The sequence below is a fragment of the Argiope bruennichi genome, chromosome 9 (assembly GCF_947563725.1).
Source record: "Argiope bruennichi chromosome 9, qqArgBrue1.1, whole genome shotgun sequence".
Taxonomy (NCBI): Eukaryota; Metazoa; Arthropoda; class Arachnida; order Araneae; family Araneidae; genus Argiope; species Argiope bruennichi.
The window spans coordinates 4,784,645-4,805,247 of record NC_079159.1 but is presented as its reverse complement, the minus strand read 5'-3'; the positions used below and the strand labels follow the sequence as shown (position 1 = coordinate 4,805,247).

Here is a 20,603-nt window from a genome sequence, read left to right as displayed (position 1 = left end):
GTGCAGAATCGGTGGAATAATTGAGCTGAAAACTGAAAAAAATGGGAAACACATTTTAAATGAAAGATGAATTTTATTTCATTTCAAATAAGATATAATTAACAATGTATGTGTAATTCTACTAAATTACTCCACAAACAATATCAACCAATTGAACTAATTCCATATTAAAATAATGAATTAACTGAACAACTGAGTAGATTTGGAAATAGATAAAAATGAAAATAACATAAAAAAATATGATTTGCATTAAGAAAGCAATAAACATTTGACAATGTACTTAAGCAACAAAAGAATGAAAAATAAAAATGCAAATGTTTTCTGGTAATAACTGTCTACTTTACTTTTCGTTTAATTATGTTCGAATGCAATGCTGCAAATTAACAGAAACAAACAAACAAACAAAAAAATATTTTTTTACAATATCTTCGTAAAATGTAAACGAGGCTCGCGCACTATTTTCAATTATTTCAAATATGAAGTATAAATTTTATTCATTTTCCAGATATCATGTGAAAAGGGTAGAATTACTTGGTCAGCCGTATCTTCGAAAAGGACAGAATTGCGATTTCTACCATTTGAAATTATCTATGAAGAAAAATGCAAAGATTCAATTGAACGCCTTGACACTAGAATCTCTATTCATACAATTTTATACAATGATGCCTCGTTAAATAGTTCCGAAAGTAGGCCTAAAGTTTTAAATGCCATAGATGTATTTGAGCAGAATATCAATTAAAAAACAGCAGTTATATATTCAGTGCAATAAAACACTATGTTTAAAGCTGAAATAACTTAATTTCAAATAGTTCTTTCTGTTACCTTAACTTATTATCTCATTTATTGTCATGTTATCATTCATTATCATTAATTGTATTTTCCCATCATTCATTAAAAATTTAGAGAAATGAAGTATAAACGATTTTTAATAATTATAAATAAATAATCAATTAAAAAGTAATTTATAATCACATATAAGATTAGTTAATCTAATTTGTAAGAGATGTAATGATTTTTTTCTTTTTTTAAAAAAGAATTAATAGAGTTAGGATATATAAGAGAAGATAAAGAATCTTAGAATTTTTCACTTCAAGGAAAAATAATAGATTGTTCTTCTTTTATTTAAATACCAATTTAATTTCCTTGACATAATAACATTATCTTTTCAAAATGTAAGAAATTCAATCGATCTAAATGTAAAGTAAAAGCAAAGGGGGATTTCTTTTCCAGAAAAAAAAAAGATGATCTTTCCAGAGTACCAAATTAGGATAAAAGTACCATATGATGCATATGTTACTGTGAAAGACCAAAATTAGAGAAGGCCAGCATTCTTCGATGAATATCGACTTACAACAAATACATCGATGAATTGGTGGCATTCTTATATATAGCAGACGAATATAGCAGTTTCAGTTTTGCAATAAATAAGACTGTAAAATTTAATAACATGAATTTTATGTATGCTTATTATTCGTATTATTTTCCTTTCTCATTTAGAACATAATGTTCAATTTATTTACAAGTGATTCATTTCAACAGTTTATTAACACGTGCTGTTGCTTAAGACTTTTCCCATTTTGATATATATCGTAATTTGTTTTAATATTGAAGTCTGAATTTAAAAGTGCAGTTTTATATTAGCGAAACAAAAACATTTTAATTCAGTATTCAGTATGTTAAATATCGACATTTATTGGTTTAAGTGAGAAATAACGATATTTAACAAATACTTTCGTTACATTTAGGGATGACAAATGTTATGTGTGGGCTATTATATATTCACCAGCAAATATAGACATTTTTCAGATATCGGTCTTTTACAATGACATATACATTAGCATACCATTTAATTTGAAATGTCAATATGTCTGAGAAATGGAAATTAATTTATCATACTCTTTTTGACAGCGCAGTTAGGGTTCCTTTGTTTCATTTCCCAAATTTGATAATTTATAATGAATGCTCTCCGTCAATCGAGAAAAATCCAAAGGATCCATGTTATTCTTGACACAAGAGAGGACAAACCAATCGCCAAAGTCTCCGAGTGTTAGAACACGGATATACGAATCCTGATCCATTCGTTTTTTGCAAAAAAAGGATTTCAATTTTAGAGGCAGTACTCTATACTTCGGGACAAACCATGCCAAAGAAAAATGAATGAGATTACAAATTGACAACCCAAACAAGAAAGCAAACCACGCCCACATGAAGAGATAGATCTTCACATTCAGAGCATTAACTGGTAGAACACAAAGCGCATCCACAGTATCCACGAATCCAGAAGCCCCAAATTTCTTGAAATAGCAATTGGTCACGAGTGGGAACAGGCGTATCGGATCCTTTAATCTATCAGCGTTATAGTGGGAAATGTAGAAATATCCCAAGTCTAAGAATTCGCCGTTGAAAAAGATGTTGAGGAGTAAAGACTGAACAATGAGGTTGGCAATGGACAGTAGCTCGCAAAAGATGTACTGAAGTCCATAAAATAAATGAGTCCCCCATCTTTCTTCTATGAATGACGCCGCGATTTCAAATGAGGGCTCTTTTATCTTGTCTGGTTTATTGTTTTCTTCTTTGCAAGCTTGAATGGAAGAATACAGAGTGTTCGTATAGATATTATCTGTAGATTTCCATATTAGGTGAGGAAGGTAGAAAAATAAAGCTTGGAAGAAGAGTACTATATGGATGTATTGGTAATAATTTCTGAAGGTGTATTCAGTGGAACTTTCTGATCCTCCAACTCCTGGGTGGGGTACCTCGACGCCTGCCTGGAAAAGAGGAGAATAATAGTCAGGCCTGAAGGAAAAATAAGAAAAATATTGTTGGAATTATAGGCTTAACTATAATATGATGTATCCTTTTGTGTACGTGCAAATGGTAACGTCAGGAAAAAAAATCCCATGATCCCACAGCAACAGATGTAAGTTTCCGTTTCGATTAATGAAGTGTGCAAGAACGGAATCAAAGATGGTTGTATGGTATATAAAGAATTCGCGAACGTAAAATGAAATATGTAAATATTTGTAAATAATTATCTCTGTCATTGTCCTCATCTAGTAAATAAAAAGATAACAAAAAGGGAGAAGGTTTGGATTAATGATTTCGATGTTTATATGAACTAATTCATGTTGGAGTACCTCGATTCTTCTGATTTAGAAGTTCCCGGAAAGATAGGAATAAGAGAATCTCTTACATTTCGATATATTTGAATTTGGGACCTAAAAATCCCCCAAAATATATACTGCATAGTTAAATGTTTCTTTTTCATTAAAATACAAAGTAAACAAGTTTCTATCTCTGCTTATGATAATTCTCTTTTTACTTTCTCGTACACTCAGTTCACAAAAGGAAGATTTTACTCGTCAAAACATTCAAACTTCAGATTTTGACGTATCTCCAAGTGCCAAGTCCCCTTGTGTCCGGAAAATACAGTTTTGGAATAAGTCTGCCTGCCTGTGAAAGGGGTAAATCATAAACGCGTTAAACTGAATGGAAGACTCTTATAACTAAATTTGTGAATTTCTAAAAAATTATTGAATGAAATCAGAACCTGTCCGATTACAAATGATCACAATAACAACAAAATAGCTTGATACTTGGATAAAATTTGGATCACACATTTAGTATCTAAAGTGTTTAATATAAAAATCTATAGTTAGATTAATAGTAAAGTAAAATTAGTGCTTCTAAAGTGTACTTTTTTTTTTGGAAACAAGAAAAAAAAGTTTTATGTTCGATCCAGTTGCAGTCTTCCTCAGCCTAGCGGACTAGTCGAAAATATGTTATTGATTTTAGCACAGCACGTAACATTCATCACCTGCACAGTCAACAAGAATATAGTTTAAAATATTAATCACATGCTTTTTAGTCTCTCATATTCGAAGCATAGAAAAAGTATTGTAATCATCAAAAAATTCGAACTCGAGATTGGAACGAATCTCCAATTTTAGAACTCCTTGAGTTCGAAAACCACATTATTGGTGTTATCTCTGTCTGTCCATCTGAGATAAAGATAATCCAAAAAAGCTTTAAACTAAATGGAGGTAATTTGGTATAGAGTCTTTACACCAAATGTGTAGATTCGTATCAAATTTTGTGCAAAATCTTGTCAGGGGAAGTCTGCCTGCTCGGTTGTTCTCATATAATTTAACCCGATAACTACAAAACGAAGAAAGCTAGATGGACAAAATTCGGCACATAGATTTAACATCTGTAGTGTACATACCTTTGAAATTTAGAGCCAAATCTAAATGGCGGTCTGTCTGTTGGTTTGTACTTTCAGAAGCATGTAAAACGCGGTAACTCAATATCGCAATGACTTAAATATAGCAAATTTGTTATGCTATTTTGTGTCTGCAAATAAAACTACGAGTCAAATTTTTTTGTTTCAATCGGTTGGGAAAAACGCATCTAAGACACAAATTCGATGCTTGGATACTATTAACGTAAGCTAGGGATTAATCACCAAAATACTCGCCAAACATATAGTAAAAATACAAAAGCCATACCAAGGCTTGATATTTCGTAGCTATCGTACGCCAGTGCCATGCAAGATGTGCTTTGGAGTGACACCTTTATTAGAGAGTATGCAAAAAAGTTTTGGGGAAACCACTTCCTCTGTTTGAATAATTGCCTAATCATAAGAATTATTTCTAATTGCACGTGCATGCTTCAGAGTAGAGTTACGTGCATGTTCCATTTCATTTCATGGAATTTCATTCATTCCATTTCATGGAACAGAAATCATGACAAGTAAATTATTTTGACCACATATAAACATTCTAGAACGAAAACGTTTCATAGTGACGACTGTCAGCATATTCTTTAGTATATGATAAAGGAGACCTGTCATTTTTCAGTAAATATGTAAGTGGAAAAACGTGTCCTTACGTTCTACAAAGCTTATTAAAATGAACACGAAAAAAAAGTCTCTCTTGATATTATCAAATTTGGAATATGATTTTGTGACTGCAATTGTAGCTCTTTGTCAAATTTTGGTGTGAATCAGTTGGTGGAAAACGCATCTAAAGCGCAAATTCACCTTTATTAGAGAGTATGCGATGATGTTTTGGAGGGAACATCGCCGCTGATTTTAATTACAGGAATGATTTTTGATCTTCATGGACTTAGCACTTCCTTACTTCTTTGAGGTAAGCCGAACTGACGGAGTAGGTGGAAGCAGCCCAGCAGTAGGCATCCAGCAGGCCAACGCTGATGTCTCCGTGATGCCCCGACAGGCACTTGATCTTGTCCCCGACGAACTGCCTCGAGGAGATGAGGAGACAGGCGAACATGAGCAGCAGGAACGTGACGCGGTAGTGGAGGTAGAAGACATACGACTCGGTCGACCGGCGGTGCGAAGTCACGGAACTCTTCAGGATGGAGAATGCTTGCAACATTTTCTCTTTCTTGAACTTTCTGCAAGAGAGTGAATGACACAATTATTTGAAAATTTGCGATTTCGTGTAATTTGTTGTTAGAATAATCATGATTATAATTTCAATATGTCCAAAAGGAGGGAAACACAGCCACACATGAAACTCTTCAAGATGGAGAATGCTTGCAGCAGTTTTCTTCAACTTCTATAAAAGATTTAATGACATAATTATTTGGAACTCCACAATTTCCTGTGATCTGTAATTAGGATAATCATTATTATAATTTCAATATGTTGAAAAAGATTTAAATGCCGCCACACATGAAACCCTTCAAGATGGAGAATGCTTGCAATAGTTTTATTGAACTTCTGTCAAAGAGTGAATGATCCAATTATTTAAAAATCCAGGATTTCTTTGCAATTGGAATCATTATATTTAACATTTCAATACATTCAACAAGAATCAAACACGACAAATGAAGGACAAAGTGAAAGACTTTCTGAGTACCAAATTAAGATAATCAGTAGGACATATATCATCAAAAATTCACGACGGTGGACTAAAGGAGAGAATGGTAAGGGGGAGGGATACAAAAATCTCTGAACAGATTTTCCAAGCATATCTCCAGTTAAGAGAATGCAGGTGTATGTGTGTTGACTCTAAGCAAGACAGAGCATTTCACCTTGAACTATCAGATTGACAGATATTACAACAGAAATATTATTGTCGGATATTAGGACTGAATAGAAATGTGCATACAATGAATAAAATAATATTATGAGGAACCATTTTAAAATTTTTAAATAAATTAAAAATTAAGCGATGTTTTAAAGTTTTTCTTCGCAATGACTTCTCAAATCGTTATAAAAATTTTAAATGATTTAAAATTCAGTTTTTAAAAAATTATATAGTTTTAATTTCTGTGAAATTTTTTCTTGAATGTTGGCAATTATTTAAGAATAAGTTTTTACCTGATTTCCCACAATAGATTTTATATTGCAATGAAATTTAAGCCGTTTTCATTATAGAGTTAAAATATTCATCAGTGTTTTTTTTTCCGTTCTTGAAAGCCAAGGAAGAAAGATTCTGCTAATTATTTGGACAGAATCATAATTATATTCATATGAAGAATCAGAAAGTGAAATTATGTCTTCCCAAAAGGCAATATACCATTTGAAACATATTCAGAGGAATATTTTAATGTTAATTTAATGTCTTGGGACTAAACTCCAGTAGGAATGTTCATATATACAATAAACTGAATTATAAAAATAACATGTTTCAATGTATAGACCATAAAAATAACACATTTAAATGTCTCGTACTGTTGGATGCTTAGAAACATTTTGTTAAGACAATCATGTGTATAAGTTATACATAACAGTTTGAATGAACTTAAATACTGCCAATATTTCCGCTAAAACAAATGGTCGCTAAAGGCATCGCATTAATAATATGTTGTTAAAATATTTTATTTGAATAAGCGCGATAGGCAGAACAATTCTTAAATTTCTATTAAAAATGTACGCATACATCTCAGCTCAACTGTTGTAATATTTCCATTTAATTCTAAAAGCACCTTGCAACACAAAACATATTATTTTAAACACTGAACTAAAAAGGACAGGGGGAGGGTTGCTTTCATCGAAGATGCTTATGAATATAACAAATGGGATTATAAAATGTAGCAAGAATACACCAATTAACAAAAAAAAAAAAAAAAAAATGGACAGGGAAATTCATGATTAGTGCCGGAATTACAGAAGGAAAAGCTGAGCAGCTTTAGAAATATTTGCCCTCATTATTGCTCCGAACTAAAATTGAGAGCTCTTGTACGCATTTCACGGTTCTCAGTAATTTATTTTTTTAATATTTTATAAAAGGTCAACGTTGATAACCAATATTGCCATTTTCTTCCCAAAATGAGCAGACTGCGACCATAGAATCTATGGAACAAAATGTTTATCTCCTGTTGAATATTATCACTACTATTTTGTGCTGCCAGAGTTTGGTCAACCCTTCAGTAAATTTGTACCAAATATGTCAGATCTACAATTGAAGATCGAAAGTATTAAATAATGCGGGCGTAAAAAAATAAAATGTAAATTTTTTTTTCACGTTTAAGAGTAATTATCATGGTAAAACTACTCAGACCTGCCCGAAATATACTATACAATAAATCTGAATGACAGGATTATATTTTATAGATATTTCTTCATAAGTAATTTTTCATTAAAAATCTAAAAAATAGCAAATGGTCTGCTTTTGGACCAAAAAAAGAATTTGTTTTTAAACACTGATTTAATTCGACTTATAAAGTTGGAATTCTGAAATTCCTATTATTTTTACTAGCTGATGTGCTAAGGCTTATAAACATTGTATAGTAAGTACATCGTGTATTGTATATAAGACCCAATGACAACATATTATTTTAATATTTTGTGATTATAATTATTAATTGATTCATTAAATTAATTCAATTTTGGCGCCACGCTATTGATTTGATGAACACATTCTTAAAATAACATATTTATGATATTGGAATATAAATTATATCAAGAAATCGATAATACTTTAAAAAAATTTCTTTTTAGTACATTAATAAAAACGTGTTTTAAAAAAATGCACTTAATAAATTTCTTTTATTTTAGAACTATTAATGTTGTTTTCTTATGTATAATACATTGAATAGTTATTATAGGTGCACATTTTGTAACAATTTTGTTTACAAATTAATGATTAATTATTTGCAATTAATGTATTTTTGATAATTTTTAAAAATTTAATTAAATAAATGCATTAGTAAATTTTTCATTTCACACTTTGTAATCTATTAATTAGTTCTGAAAGATGTATAATTAAGATGCATAAGCCCCGATCAAACATTAGTTTCATGAATAAATGATCGATGAAAGAGTCGCGAAATTTTTATAATATATATATATTTCAACAAATTTTGCAGATAAAAGCGTCAAAATTTATTTGCTCACAAAATGATGAACGAAAGAGGAACATATTAATATTTGTCGTTTTAGCATTTAGAGTGTCATATAAAAATTCAATTTCTTTTAACTTTTTATTCTGACCTCTCACAGCAACTGAACTGTTTTAATAGAGTTACCTACATCATTTAATGAAGTTTTGTAACTGGAAGTATACATCCGGATATTATATTACAGAAATAAATACTTGTTCCCCTTTTTTTGATCATTCAACATAACACTTTTCATCTGATTGTTTCAATTTTTTTGGACAACAGAAATATTTTGTATGTCTGACAATACAGATATGACGGGGAAAATTATATTTCAAAGCACATTTTTTTAGTTTTTGGTTAGTAGTTTTCATTTATTTAAACTTATCATTGTTCCGAGTACAAAATTTTCAGCTGTTATAATCTATCAGAACAACATACAATATAAAAAATTTCGAATTTTATAAATCTGCAACAAATTTTAACAAACGAATAACTTCAGATGTAATAAATCAATGATTCTAAAGTTTTGTACATATCTAATGAGAAATAAACAACAACAACAACAAAAGAGTGTGAAAATTGAAAATAAAACGTTCAAGAATAACATTACACTGTACAATATTCACATTTAGATTATTATTTTTGTCTTTTCCCCACTTAAATTTGAATAAATTATCCACAAAATTATTTATTTAATGTATATTTGATTTTTTATTTGAATTTTTAACATGCAACGAACAATTTTGAACTAATTCCTTTTAAATAATTTCTTTACATTTTTATACAAATAAAAACTTTTGTTAGAAATTAAAAATGCATCGTATAGGGATATGAAAAAATACATTCTGTTAAAGGAAAAATCACTACAGTATCACTTTTAGACAAGACCCCCCCCCCAAAAAAAAAGTTTTAAGAGGCATAATTTTTTTAGTAGTACTTACTATTTACAATTTTAAATTAGAAAATTCCAAGTATAAAGCTCTGATTTTGATAGAATATATGATTAAATTTATACGAAAAGCAAGTTTTCTTTGCAATGAAGAGATACAGAAAAGTTGAATCAATCGAACTTCACAAATCATTTCAAGTAGATGTTGTTAATTATGACTGCGGATAATCTTCCAATCCTACGATAAAAAATTTCTATCTATTTATTAAAAAATGCAAAACTTACCAACTCCAAACTTCGTAACAGTGCAGTTTGAGAAAATTTTTTGAAAAGGATGTTGTAAATGCCGAGCTGTGTTACTAAAACGCACGGGCCCAATGCTAAGTAGCAAGAAATGTTCGTTTCACAAATATGAATCAGACGCGGTCAAATTTTTATTCAGTTTATAATATCGTCTGCTTTTTCAGTCTGCCCTACAACGTAGACAAAATAAAAAACAGATGTATTGGAGAACGTTCTCCTTTTTCTTTTTTTTTTTTTTTTTTAATATTAAGTAGTCTATGGCAAATGACTACTCATGACATGAAAATTATCGATTATTGTTTTCGTTCTAAAAATTCGTGCAATGTTCAAACATCTGAGGATTTGTCTCTACATAAGGCAACATGAAAATATTTTTAATTTTAGCTTGTGTTAGAAAACTTTTTTTTATTCTTAGATATGAAATAAAAATGTTGCAGAGTACTATTTAGAATATTAGAAAATTATAATGCTATTACTTGAAACTTCTTAAAAATATTAGCCAAATTTTTAACATATGAACACCCTTTTCTTCTATCACCATTATATTTGTTAGAAACTCATGAATATTTAAATACAAAATTTTCATCTAATTATTTAAAATTATTATTTTCAAATCATAGTTTTTTTAAATTAAAATGACAAAACTAACTGGAACAATTTCAATTTTGACATTTCATCGCGGGTTCTAAAAGAATCCCAGATTTGTCTCGAATTTTTCACTGAACGTCCTGAATAGTTTCAAATTTTACTTATAAAAATTGATCAGATAAAAGGATTAATTATATTTCATTTAAAAAAATTGAGATAATAAAAAAAATATAAGCGTAAATCCCTCCAAACATTCGTTACATTCATAAAGTTATGGAGAGTCTTGGAATAAACAATGCAGTTTTATTTTTTGCCTGTTTGTCAGGAATCAAAAATGTGCATTTAATTTAAATGTAAATTTGCCAAATTGTCTCATTTTTCTTTTCTAATTATTAAATAATTCATTGAACGCAACCGAAATTATTGGTTAAAAATGATTATAAAATAGAACTCCAATGTGAATACAAATTAAATGGAAATTAATAAATTATCTGAGATTATTTATTTCTTAGTATTGAACTTTTTTGTTGATTAGTTATTTTATTGCTTATAAACTTTATTAGTTTATTTTATTTTATTGCTTATAAACTATATTCATTTATTTTATTTTATTGCTTATACATTTTATTCGTTTATTTTATGTTATTTATTTATATAATACATTTGCTTTTTTTGTAATATGCTCTTTCCCTCTCTCTTGCGAGCGTCTTGAATTGCTGTCTTCGGCATTCGAGCATCTCCAATGTTTTACTTCATTTTAGTACAGTTTATGCTTTACTAATCAAATAAAAAAATATAATTATTTTAGAGAATAATGTTTGTTTAATTTTTTTGTGTCTATAAGTTTGTCTAAAACAATGTTTCAATTATGAATATTTCTTATTGATGGTATTATCTGTGACTGAAAATAAAGAAATCTAAACTGAATAAAGTTGTAATGAAACTATGCATTATTTTAATTTTCTTATTGACTGTTTTTCATGCGAATTCTTTTTATTGTTTACAATATTGATATTTTATAATTATACCTGAGAAAATCGTTCAATACATGATTCATAATAAATTTTTAGTATCTGAAAATTCACATGAAAATCTGATATCAGCAAGATTATTTTTTTGGCATATCATGAATTTTCAAATAACATACAGATGACTAATCGCTTATTTATCATCACAATTTGGACTTAATTGTATAGAAAAGCGGAGATATTCCAACTTGCGGAAATTTACGAAAAACTTAAGATAGGTTCGTTACAAGAAAGTGATAGAGAACATGGATCTGAAGCGTGATATTTAAATCAAAATTTATGCAAAATAAGCTTCTGCCGTTGTTTTTTGATTTCATAAATTTGGTGTTTTACTTCAATTATATTTAATAAACGATGAAGACAGTGAAATATTGAGATGATTAAAAAAATAGTTATATTAGCTTCCCGTTTTAAAGCAGCACGAGATCTCTGGACAAACTTAAACATTCCGAACCTTGATCAAATGATGAGGATGATACTTGAGTCATATGACCGTTGATGTCAGAATGACGATATGCAGTGGATCTTTGGCTGCATCGAATTTCAAACCTGGAACATATCGCAATTACAGTCGCTATTTTGTTCAAAAGTCACCGAAGTTCTGATAAGAGGCCAAAAAGGTATTTTATAAAGATATATTTTTTTTAATTGATAAAGAATACTTAACGAATATTTACAAACCAAAATGGAAATTTAGAAGGGATTGTATGGAGGCTTCAATGCGGTTTCAGCGAGCCTTCTTGCATAAGTATATACAAGCTGAAAACATAGATTTTTAAAGAAAAAGATAACTTTAGATAATACTGAAAAATTTTGTACATTTCTAAAGAATTAATCTAATTTTTAAAGAATAATGGAAGACTATGTAATTATATTATAAAGATTCATTGCAATTATGATATTAAATTTTTGTCAAGTATGGTGAAGCTTTTTGCAAAAACTTCATGGATAATTTTCGAAAGAAATAAATGGAATTTATGTTCACCTCTAGGATTTATTCTACCGTGGGAGTTATCATAGCAATGGGAATGAGAAATTTCCGGTATGGCGATTGTTTGGCGCTTCCCTGGTGAAAAGAAGGATGACGTGAGCAAGGATGTTTCATCAGCTGAGAAATCAGCGGTGCTGTAAAAAAATATCTATCAAGAAATTTCAATTTTCAAACATGTTACTTTTTTCCATAAGTGGTCAAGATTTTTATTTTCATTGCCAGATGTGAAGTTCATGATATTTTATATATATTAAATAATAAGTATATGATATAAATTCGTTCTGGTTTTCTATTAATTGAAAATTTTGTGAATTGTGAAACAATAATTAATTAATATAGTTATCATAACCCCTCTCCCAAATTATTTACTCCCCCTCCATCAAATTTATTTTCACTCACTCTGCTCAATAATATTCGTCCAAAGATGAATATAAAATAAGGTGCGCGATAAATAATTTGCAATATTAATCTTTTTTGCATGTAATGATCAATAATATAAAATGTAATAATAATTATACTTCCTTATAAGAATTTTCATCTGAATAAAAGTTTAGAAAATTATCTTAGGCCTTCCTTTTTAAATCAAAATATTCATCAAAAGAAAATGAATCTTTAGTGAACCAATTGTGTGTTGTTGTTGTTGCTCACCCCTCTTGGATTGAACTCAATTCAAACCATGGGATCGGGGAAAGAGAGGTGCAGTAGTTTCTGAGGGTAAGGACCCCTGAGCACCTGAAGGCAGAAGTCTGACTTTAGTTCACATGAAAATGACACTCACACGCTCGCTTGCACAACCCCTTAAGGGAGGGATGTGTGGCTTTTTCACACACCTCACAGATAGAACACAGGGTAAAGAACAACAATGCCCGAATCAGAACTGGAACCCGGGACACTCAGTTCAGGGGGAAACGTGCTACCCCTAGACCAGGAGGCCAGCACCATCAGTCTTATTGCTCATATAGCAAGAACAGAAACTAAACTCATAAAAGGTCAATGAAAGAAAGAAAAAGAGAGAAAAAAACTATTCAGAGAGAACGAAGGCTAACTAAAAGAGTGAAAAAAAATTAAGAAATGAATTTGCCTAGCTCCAAGAAGAAGCTGGCTCGACTGCAGCTCTAGTGCCTCTAAATTCAAAGGGATAAAGGGTTTCTTTTAGCTTCCAAATCCATTAATCAGTTGTGTGTGCAGGTTTTTTTTTTCAAACATGCCCGACATGCGATTCTGTTGCTTGTTAATTCATTTTCTATCTTATTTTTTTATATTTTTAATGCTTTTTTTCTATTTTTGTTATTGAAATCTCATAATAATAATAATAATAAAAAAGATTATCGAGCTCTCCAATGTAAAAAAAAAAAAAAAAAAAATGGGCAAAATTACATAAAGAAAATAAAAATGCTATATCAGAAAAAAAAATTTCAAGCGGAGCTGTGGTTGATGGACAAGTCATCAATGGATGTGAGAATGTACCATAGTTTCGATAGTGGGTGGTATCTCTGTGAAAGATGGACGTACGAGAATCGCCATAATTGCGGTATAATGTGTTCACCACGAAAATCGCTTTAATTTTCGTGGTGAAACCATTTAGATGACCCCAGATGCGAAGGCATGAAGAGGCAATAGCTCCTCGATTGACAGTTATTTTTACATTTATTGACAGTTAAGTGTACTTTTGATGACGGGTATATACATGTAGCAAACCATAATACGTAAAATCTCTTACACAAGCGTGAAGAAAAACTAAAGCATTATCACTCATATGGCAAATCCATATTTTCCTCGTCAGTGACTATGAAGTTATTAAATGAGACATCTTGCTTTTCATGTTCATTAAAATGCGTACATCAGCATATTTTCTCACGCGCTGAAGTTATTTACTATCATGTTTCACACTCGTTTCTGGAACATTTGTCCCTCGGAAACGAGGAATGATTTTCGAATGCATTCGGCGCAACTGTAAGTATTCGTCTATTGTGATTTCTTTACAATTATGGGATTTGATGAATGAGTGCCTCAGATTATTGAAAAAATACAGAAGTATTAATATTTAACATAAAAACTGCATTTTCAATAATTATTCTCTGAATATTCTTTAAATATAATGTGAAGAAATATTTCTCCACTCTCCTTCCTATTATCCTTACACAATCCTGTATTCGTTTTTGTATTATGTTCATAGACTTTTGATGAAAAGAAACCCAGTGGACATTTTCAGTCCAAAATGGATTACAGATCTGCAGTTTGGATGTAAAGATCACATACCAGATTTCATCCTTGTAGTTTGATCCGTTTATAAATTATCGTATACACAGTGATTATAATATATAAAAATAAATATAAAAAGTAAAAATAAAAAAATAATGTATAAAAATGAATTAACGTATACACAGAGGAAAAAAAATCAAGCAAGAGTGGTCTCTCCGAAACTTTCTCGCATGCATTCTAATAAAGGCATTATCTCTCTATACAAATAAAATAGTAGATTTCGGACAAAACTGTGAATGCAACGAGTACTCAGATTTAAAAAAAAAAAAAACATTTTTTGGTATCTTTTTATTGATTGACTGAAATCGAAATTTAACATAGAACTACAATTTTAGAAACAAGTAGACATTCCATTTAACTGAACCGTTGCGTTTTTAATTTATTGCGTTTATATATATGTGAAAATATAGACCTAGAGATGGCCCGTTATTTGATTCATTTATTTCAAAATATGATATGGTTTTACACTTTGGAAATTAAAACTTTAAATCAATATTTACCCTTCTCATTCATTATGTTTTGCAATTGTCATGTCCATAAATACTCGGACTGCTGTAGAAGTTCCATGAATGGACAGAAATCTTCAAATATGGCTTAAAGACCACAAACCAAATTTCTCCCGTCAAGTTAAAAGTAATTTCGGGCTAGCGTGCTCATAGACAGACAGACGGACATTTTCCAAAAATATGTTTTTCGCACTTTGATAGGTCTGAAACGTGCAGAGTCGTCAAAATCTCGAATTCGAATTTTCTGAGGATTTCTGTACTTTTTCTATACTACATATACAAGAAAATAAAAAGGGTCGATAATTACAAAGAACGCTGGGAAAATGAATTTTACAAAATCTTAATAATGTTTGAGGAATAAAAAGTGTATATACGGAAATAAAGGGCATATGAAACAAGACATTACTGATTCACATTAAATAAAATATTCTAGTATTTCCTTTAAATGAAACTGCAAATATAACAATGTTCGATACATGATTCAGGGAGAAGCCGACGGGCAAATGGGTTTACTGCTCTGGAAGTCCGTGGGATCCAAATGGATTCTTATATTGGATGTTTGTTAATATGTATATTTCAAGTTCAAAGTAAATGTTTCAAATGTTAAATGAAAAACCATAATTTACATGAAAATGTCTAATGAATCTTAAGAACTACTAGTTGTTGGCAAGGAAAAAAAAAGAATTAACGCCAGAATTCTCAGAACTTCCCAAAAGCAAACTGAACCTAAAAGTTAATTTTTGAATTGCTGGAAAGCAAAGAGATAAGTAAAATTTGGATTTAATATAAGTTTTCAATAAATGAGCATAAAAATTAGATTTTATCCTTTAATTTCATTTTCGCGAATGAAATTAAGTGAAGATATATATATACCAGAATTCTGGTATTTGCATTTGTGGAAAGAATTATAGTTTCTCCAAAAAATAACAACCCAATAATTGTTATCTTCAAAAAGAATTTAAAATTGTCGAAAGATGATAGAAAAGATAAAAAAGATTAGATTAGAATTCGGATAATTGGAAGCGGGAATACTTTCAATTAGTAATATTAAGGTAAAAAATCTATTGATTCCGTATTTTGAAGACTCGCAGAAACAGTCAATAAAACCGAGAAATGAGATCTAATTGAAAAATAATTAAATCTGAAGGAATAAATTTATTACATATATGTAATAAAGTTAATATAACCACATTTAAAAAATATTTTTTTTATATGCACAGCCGAAAATCCAGTAGTGTTGCCTTAAACTTTCAGATCGACTTTTCACTGCCGCCCAATTTCGAGAGCCTCGTTAATTCCGCTGATCTAGCAATTCCTTTGTTTTTCATTCCAAATGATAGGAACTCCTTTCTGAGCTGATAAAAGCTTAAACCACTATGCGAACTTTCTTTAGTTCCGCTGGCGAGCATGCGCGCTGCGTCGTACTGAAATCGACCATGGATTGGATAATTGAAATTACCATCGATGAAATTTATCTTTCATGATTGAAAGAAATATGCTTCTAGATTTAAATAAACTGATATAAGGATTCGATGATGCCTCTGATTTCCCACAACAGATTCTAGCATTTCACGTGTATATATGTATATAAATGTATTATTTATAATAATGTCGATTTTTTTTCTCCATTGTAGTTTTCAGGATTTTTTATTATATCAGGATTATATTCAGGATTCTTGATTTTGATCATTAATATGAATTCTTAATTATTTGCTTTAATTAGATTTGAAAATGGAGCATTCAAGCATTCATTTCTGTAAGAATACCATTCATTATATATATTTTATATTTTTTTCCGAACTACAGTTTCAGATTTATTTTTACATCTAGTTCTGTTTTGTCTAATAAAAATGTAAAGTTTATATTTTGGGAATTAATTGAGTGAATACAAACAGTGATAATTAGCATTTCAAATAATTTCGTAATCCAGAACCCTTACATTTGTTTTTTCGCAAAGAAAAGAAGATGAATTTTCAAATATTCTTATGCATTTTAGTACGAGTGATTGTTTAATCCTTCTCTAAAGATGAGCAAGATCGAATATTATCTTCTGAAGCAAAATCAAATATTATCGAGGTCAGATATCATCTCTAGGATTTATGAGTGCATGGTAAAGATATGAAAAAATAGTTTGAATTATAAGTAAATAGGGCTTCTTTTTTAGAAGACGATGGTATTTTCTTATGAAAACGAGCCAAAGCGAACAAGACAATACCAGAAATAAAATTTAATGGACAAGGAATCTTTCTTTATTGGCTGAATATTATTAGAATGACTTGTATAAATACAATTAATCTTCAATATCTTCCAAGTTTTAAGAAATTTATCATTTTGCTGTATTTTATCTTGATTTAGAGAGTTTTAAAATTGTTAATATGATAAACTAAATAATAATTTCTTGTTTTCTTTAATGATTAAAACTTTTTCCAAATTGGTTTATGCATTTTTCAAACTCACCAAAATCTAATAATGAATTTCCATTCATTTTACTTTGCTGGACGATTAGAAACGAAGTTAGTTGTTTTTATTTTCTCTTCGAAATAGGCTGTCATGGGGTGTGCCAGCTGCTTGTCACGTTTTTGCCCTATTGTCACATGAGACGACTCTTGTGGCCTTAAATCACCGACTGACATTAGCTTGGAATGTCTTATTAAAATTTTTCTTCTTCGGTTATTGGAGTTTTAAATTATTTTAATTGGGGCTAATTTATTAGTTTTAAATTAAATTAAATTTATGATTTATTTATTATCATTATCTATTATTATTTATATAATATATATTTATATATATAAATATAAATTTTTATGAATTTTTTTATGCAGATTGGCTTAACTAGAAAATTAAGTTTGCTTTGAGCAACCACGTGCTCTTGGAAATATCGGCGAATCGCAAGTTCCTTGTGAGTTGTCCTCAAAAGGTTAATCTATAGTAAGAGAAAATACGCCTTTTTATTTCTTAGAATAGTTTACAGTTCTTACATTCGAAATTGAAAACTGCTTCTATTTAAACCATATTAAAGCACTGGTTCCAGATAAATAGAAAAAAAAATAGAAGGGGAAAAAAGTTACAATAATTATTTGTCTAAATTGAAGTGCCTAATAGAGTTAAATGGAAATTTCATTTCCCTTTTGGTATCTAAACTAAAAATGCTAGTCATTCTGTGTGTATTTCATTTAAACGCTATTGATAACAAAAGTAGATTTTATAACATAATGCCTCATTTTTAGAAATTTAATAGTAGTTATTTTCTATTGCCTTTTACTGGTTAAAATTATTATTAAAGTTACATAATCAAAAGCACAGGGCTATACAAGAATTTTATAACTATTGTCAGTAAAGTTCTGTCAGTTATTTGTTTCAAGAACATTACATAAAAGAAAAAAAGAATACTTTATAAATACTATATAACATTTTCAAACTGAATTTTGAATCCTATGCTAATAAGAATAATAAAAAAAAGCAAATAAAATGTTGCTGTCAATTGTGCATTGTACGATTAACTTTAGTTCCAGACGTCTTTCCATTGTTTTTTTTTTTTTTTTTTTTTTTTTTTTGCCATCAGCTCTTATAACAATAGCTACAGGAGGTTTCACCAACAGAAAAATAATTCTGATCTCCCAAACGATGCCAATACAAACCCAAAGAAAGATTGTTTAGCCATGCAGATCTTTTTTGCTGCAAGTTAAATCAGCAAACCTTTCTGCAAAACAGCAACTCTTATTTTGAGCCCACACCTGATTTACACTGCAAGCCTTGAACTGTCGATACTGACACCGAAGCAACGACGGAAGTTTGTTTTGGACAGAAAATGCTGCCCTATCGATTCCACTCAGCAGAACAGAGGGTCGGCACTTTGTTGAACAACGCCAGCCACCGACGAAGATTCCTGCAGCAATCTGTGGGTGCCTCTTAAATCTGCGCCTTCCTCTTCAAGGAGCTACATGGTAGCCGAACTTCTAAAAATATATCTCCTCTCGCTCTCTCCCTTTCAAATTTTCCACTTGCCCCCAAAAAGACGATGTTGCCACAGAGCAGACGAGATTCGACGGCAGAAAGGTGTGTGCCCAGGGTTTCTCTCGCCGAGTTAAGCACCTTGAAGGATTGGATTGTCTTGCTGGTCGCATCCTTTCATTTCCTGCTTGGCGGTCTGAGATAAGACATCAGATTGCGAGGTTAGTGGAACTGCATGAAGCCAAATCTTTTACTGCATTTACTGTTCAATATTTTGAAGTTATTTCTCTAAAGCATGTCTTAGCTTTTATTATGGGATATTTTCGGCTTTCATTATTCCCGGATCGTTCAACTCCGAAAATCTTGTATCAAACTCTGTTCCTTTATTCTACAATCCATTTTGCATATACCTACCTAACTGTGCCTTCAGACTAAGAGAAAATGAATACATGCATTCACTTCAAAACCTCGGAGGATAATAAGATGAACAGACGTCTCGCTCTAAAGGGCATCATGGATTTTAACCCCTAGTGCCAACTTGAGAGAATGTTCCTCACCTACAATATTTTTAAAAAAATTCATATTCAAAAATATTTTTAAAAAGATTGATATAATTTAATAAAATTAACTTCAGAAGAATTATTTTTTATAAGCACGACTTTTTTGGCTAATTTTAGTAAATAAAAGCAGGAAACTCTCTTAATTTTTTAAAAAGATAATTAGCTCTCACATTCCATTTTACTCTGTCCAATGCTTGTATTGTCATTGATGGACACAGCAAAGAGTTTTTGAAGCAAAATTGGAATACCATTATCTTTTGGCGCCGAAAAAAATTATTCCTGGAATTCATTTTATAAATTTCCTTTAAAGAAAAAAAAATTCTGAGGATAAACTCGAAACCCACCCTGAATATAATTAAGGTGAAGAAATCACATTGAAGAAATAGTGATAAAATCTGTTTTTCGTGGAATCATATTAATAAAATCATTTCTTTATTCTCCTATATCTATTCCTGTTTTCTTCTTGAAATTTTTTTAAATAATTTACATTTTGAGAAAATTATTTATTATTATTATTTTGGATTTCGTATAAAATCCTTACATTTCTCAGTGAGATTTCTAGGGCACTTTATGAAAGCACAAAATTTATTTTAATTTCTTTATTGAATATCATAATCTGTTATTCCTACTAAAGGACAGTTCAAAATGGCAACAACTTTTCTTAACAATGAAAAAGATGCTGTTTGACATGATGTCATAATATGAAAATGGCCTGATCATGGTTCAAAATACTCCCACATATTATTTCTGGATTCCATTGACTGGAGGATCAGAATCGAGACTCGATTCCTCGATACTTTCGCTGTTATTCGGGACGACACATGTTAAATCTATCAAGTAAAATATTTCAATATATATGGATATACGAAATTCTTTTGCCTAAATTAAAATAATTAAAAATTTCCCTGACAGTTAAAATGAAAACATTAAAAAGATAATTTGTTTAACTTTAAAAACGATGTTAAAATAATTATTCAGCAATAATATTTTCGAGAACCAAAAGTTCTCTGAATTTATAACTAAATTTTCAAATAATTGCTGCTATGTATGCAGTCCCATCCTCCAAAGTGTATATGTCCGATTGATAGATCTAGTTCTAATTGGTTGTCCTGAGGAGCACCGGCATAAAATCTGCTTTTACAAATACAAAAAAAGAATCGAAATTGCATG

At 30.1% G+C, this 20,603-nt stretch overlaps 2 protein-coding genes across 4 annotated transcripts in view; one reads left to right on the top strand and one right to left on the bottom strand.

Annotated features, from left to right (window-relative positions):
* Positions 1-1,393: 1,393 nt before the first annotated feature.
* LOC129984484 (innexin shaking-B-like) lies at positions 1,394-9,619 on the bottom strand. Its single transcript, XM_056094375.1, has 3 exons — positions 9,530-9,619; positions 5,142-5,418; positions 1,394-2,768 (listed from the first exon to the last, which is right to left on the bottom strand). The coding sequence occupies exons 2-3, from the start codon at positions 5,397-5,399 to the stop codon at positions 1,914-1,916; spliced, it is 1,113 nt and encodes a 370-aa protein (XP_055950350.1). The 5' UTR covers positions 5,400-5,418; positions 9,530-9,619; the 3' UTR covers positions 1,394-1,913.
* A 4,401-nt stretch (positions 9,620-14,020) lies between these two features.
* Positions 14,021-20,603, top strand: part of LOC129985182 (innexin shaking-B-like) — a 41,942-nt gene continuing 35,359 nt past the window's right edge. Inside the window, exons 1-2 of one of the 3 annotated variants that reach the window (XM_056095110.1) lie at positions 14,092-14,107; positions 17,745-17,850. The gene's annotated coding sequence lies outside the window, so the exon portion shown is untranslated. Of the gene's footprint in view, positions 14,108-17,744; positions 17,851-18,752; positions 19,095-20,603 lie in introns of those variants that run through there. The other 2 variants (XM_056095109.1, XM_056095108.1) reach the window with 2 other exon arrangements.